Source organism: Olea europaea, chromosome 4 (genome assembly GCF_002742605.1).
Source record: "Olea europaea var. sylvestris chromosome 4, O_europaea_v1, whole genome shotgun sequence".
Classification (NCBI taxonomy): domain Eukaryota; kingdom Viridiplantae; phylum Streptophyta; class Magnoliopsida; order Lamiales; family Oleaceae; genus Olea; species Olea europaea.
The window spans coordinates 18,330,600-18,334,319 of NC_036240.1; the positions used below are offsets into that span (position 1 = coordinate 18,330,600).

Below are 3,720 nucleotides of genomic sequence, written 5' to 3' on the forward strand. Positions count from 1 at the left end.
TGGAAATGCAATCCCGACCAAAATGGTGAGAATTGCTTTTCATCAAAAAGCAAGAAAATGCTTATGTGGCATGGGTTTAGAGAAAAAAATTTCCATGGAAAATTTCTACCATTAAACATGCCAAAAAGTGGGAAATGAAATTTAATTTCCGTTTTCCATAGAACATGGAGGCATATCAAACAAGGCCTTAATGAATTCAAGCTATGTATTAACGTGAAAAGAATATATCTATTTTAATTTTTTTGGATTGAACTCGTGTATTAACATGTACTCCATTACAAACCTGTGTATTGAGGTGAAAAATACAAAGATACAGGCCATGCATCCCTAAATATATCCCTAAATATAAAGGTACATAGTAATTAAGCAATATGCAGTCAATTGATAAACCAAAGAAAAAAAAAATACAAAGAATAAGATGGAATAGATATGCAGAATAGACAAATTATCGAAGGGAGACAGTGGTATGTAGTTGAAATGGGTTATGCATATAATGTTTTCCTTCAAAATAATTTGAGAGCACTTACATTTTTTTTTAAAAGATATTACTAATAACGTGTTATGAAATAGACAGAAAAGAAAAGAGAATATCGAAAAGTTAATAGATTTGTGTGTATTATAATGAGAACCAAAATTCATATAGTGAAGGATTAGGGATACAATGGTAATAACTTTTACGATTGCGATGGTACAATTGTCATTCATCAAATAAACTTACTATTTACAACACAAATCACTAATTAAAAAAAAAATATAGCGAATCATATGGAAGTAAAACATTTACTCTTTAAAATTCATTACAACTTTTACATGGAGAGACATTTATAGTAATTCATTTCTATCTCTTTCATTAGAGAATTCCATTATGTTTAGTATACAATTACTATGATATCTTGTCGACTGCAGAAAATTGAAATGGCAACTTTCAATATTTGACATCTTTAATCTAATTTACTTTTTATATATATTATTACAATAAAATGCTTCACAAAGCTCTTTGTACCTCTCAAGGTCAAAGTTGTAAATTCGCATAAGCTTCTTTTGCTTAACTTTAAAACGGCTCCGAAAATAGCCATTAAAGGAGGGCTCTTGTGAAGTCCTCAAGAAGAAAGCATAGGCAATTGCAAAGTGGGCCGATGTCACAAAGAAGCAAATGGGCTCCATCACATCCCAACTTAGTTCCCAAAAAGTTAGCCTCATAAAGCCCAATGTCTGGAGAACGAGAAAGCCCAGCCCAAAGTAGAGTTCTCTTTGAACCAGACAATGGGCCTTTTGGTCTATTATGGACTTTTTCTTTTCTAGATGGGCCAATTCTTTTCTTCTTGGGTCGTTTGGCATGGCTATTATAGATTGGGAAATTAGTTTCTCCATTGATTTCGCCACCTGCAAAAGCAACAATGAGATTCAGATCTATAAATTAAATTTTGATAAAAATTAATAAAATATATAATTGAAAAATTGCGGGTTTTATAAAATATGTTATTAAAATTAATTATTGACTTTAATTTGGATTAAATTTTTAAATTTTTTATTCCTACAAAACAGGGCATATTCTTCACTTCTTGCTTGTATTACAAGTATTTAACAATATTAATGAAGAACACATTTCCTTTTTTCTATTAAATTAATATAATTTTATTTGATTCAATGTGACAACTATTAAATAAACAACTCGTTAGAAATGCATAGCTGCTAAAATGAAAATGTCACGAAATCACCAACTCTTTATAAATGCCATCAACGTTTAGAAACATATTACAAGAGACATGTTTATGAGACTCATTTCACATGATAAGTATGGTTAGTGTACCTTACCTGAAAATGTCACGAATTCCCTCACTTTTTATGAAGAGAATTCATATGGAGAAACGCGTTTATAAGACTCATTTCACATGTTAGGTACAACCAGTGTCTTTAACCGTTGTCTATTATGTGTTTGGTGCATGTACTCTTAACTTTTCAGATAGCTATTATATGTAAATTTTTTATCTAAAAAAAAAAATTAATAATAATAATAAAAAATAAATAAATAAATAAATTCTAAAATCTAAAATAATATTTATTTTTGAGAGAAGATGAATGAAAACTAAAATTGATTAATAGGCATTTAATTTTGAAGATCAAATTATCACTAAATATTTAAAAATGAGTAATGTTATTTACTCGGGGGTTGCCAGTCTTGGTGACATTAAATGATTGATTAAATGAAATGTGAAAATTTAATTTTACCTATTAATTAATATCACAATAGAGTCAACTTAAACTGAAATTGCAATCCCGATGGGCCACGTAACACTATTCTTTAATTAAGAATTGATTATGAGAATATAATTTTACCTGATCTGGCCGGAGGAAAACGACGGCACCGAGGACGATGACCTCGCCGGAATCATCCAAGGCTCTTGAAAATTCGAGCCCATGTTCTTCATTCCCACAAACGTCACCGCAAATCCGTACAAACTCGCCGTACGGAATTGTATTCTCCGGGATGTTCCTCAGTCTTTGTTTAACCTTCTCCAACTGAACAAACCTGAGCATTTTCTTGGCATCCTTAATTTTCACAACAAACTTGTCGGATTCCTCCCGTGGCAAGGGTGGTGGAGGTGAGTTCATCCAGTTAATAGTCAGACGGTGGTCTCCGGCGACATTTAGTGATTTGATTTTATCTCTGAGCTTGTCCCCGACGGGGAGGGTGAGGAAGGAGGTGGGGGAGGAGTGACTGTTAATGGCTCGGCGCTGGAGGAAGCGGCGGAGGAATCCTGTGGCGAGGGAGTCTGAGGAGGTGAAGAACTCACGGCGAAATTCAGCTTTAGCCGCATTAGGTATTGCTGAGTTTTTTGAGAGTACAAGGGATGAGTCTTTGGGGGTTCCGGTGAGAAGACACTTCGCCAGGGCCTTACGCAGTGCCGCCATTAATTACGGTGAAGAGAGAAAAGGAGGGTGGTGCCGTGGTGGTTCTGGCGAGAGACTCTCCGGCAGGGGAGTGAGTTGTTTCGATGTGGGATATATATGGTGACTCCAGGACGGAGGAGGAGAGAGAAAATAAAATAATCTTTTTTTGGGAAAAAAAATGTAATTCCTAATTTTTGTTTTTGGTGGTATCGAAATAGAATGTCTTTAATTAAGTGGTAGAATCTCCTTATGATCCATCTAATTTAATAGAGTTTTCCGTTTAGAGAGAGATTGAAAAACCGAATATTAATTTAATTTATTTTTATACTAATTTTCAATCACACATTCATACAATAAATATGTTACATGTAAATTCAAATTTTTTTCTATTTTTCAATCACACATTCTCCAAAAAATACTATTCAAAATAATGTTTTTAAAATTAAAGGAAGTCAAACATGGGCTAAGAATTTTTCTCACAAGACAAATTAATATTTATAATCATCGTCTTCTAATTAATTGTACACACGAAGACATTTTTCATGCATATGTACATATTTTTGTTGTCCTTCATATTCACTTCCTCGACGTATGTCCAACATGGCTTAAAATATGTTTGGCTAAGTTTAAAAAATTTACTCGTGAGTAAGTATAATCACAAGTAAATAACTAAAGCATAAATATTTTTTTTATCAAATTAATCTCAAAATAAGTAACTTTTTTGTATAAAACAAGAGAAAAGTAACTTCAAAAAATGTGAAAATGAAATAAAAAAAACTTAAATATAACTTTTTAAGCTTTTCCAAAGTTGACACTCCTTTTCCTTGC

The 3,720-nt window shown here is 32.4% G+C and overlaps 1 protein-coding gene across 1 annotated transcript; it reads right to left on the reverse strand.

Annotated features, from left to right (window-relative positions):
* Positions 1 to 924: 924 nt before the first annotated feature.
* LOC111394105 (calcium uniporter protein 4, mitochondrial-like) lies at positions 925 to 2,975 on the reverse strand. Its single transcript, XM_023019888.1, has 2 exons — positions 2,338 to 2,975; positions 925 to 1,383 (listed from the first exon to the last, which is right to left on the reverse strand). Exons 1-2 carry the CDS (start codon positions 2,911 to 2,913, stop codon positions 952 to 954), a joined length of 1,008 nt encoding a protein of 335 aa, XP_022875656.1. The 5' UTR covers positions 2,914 to 2,975; the 3' UTR covers positions 925 to 951.
* Between the last annotated feature and the right edge of the window lie 745 nt (positions 2,976 to 3,720).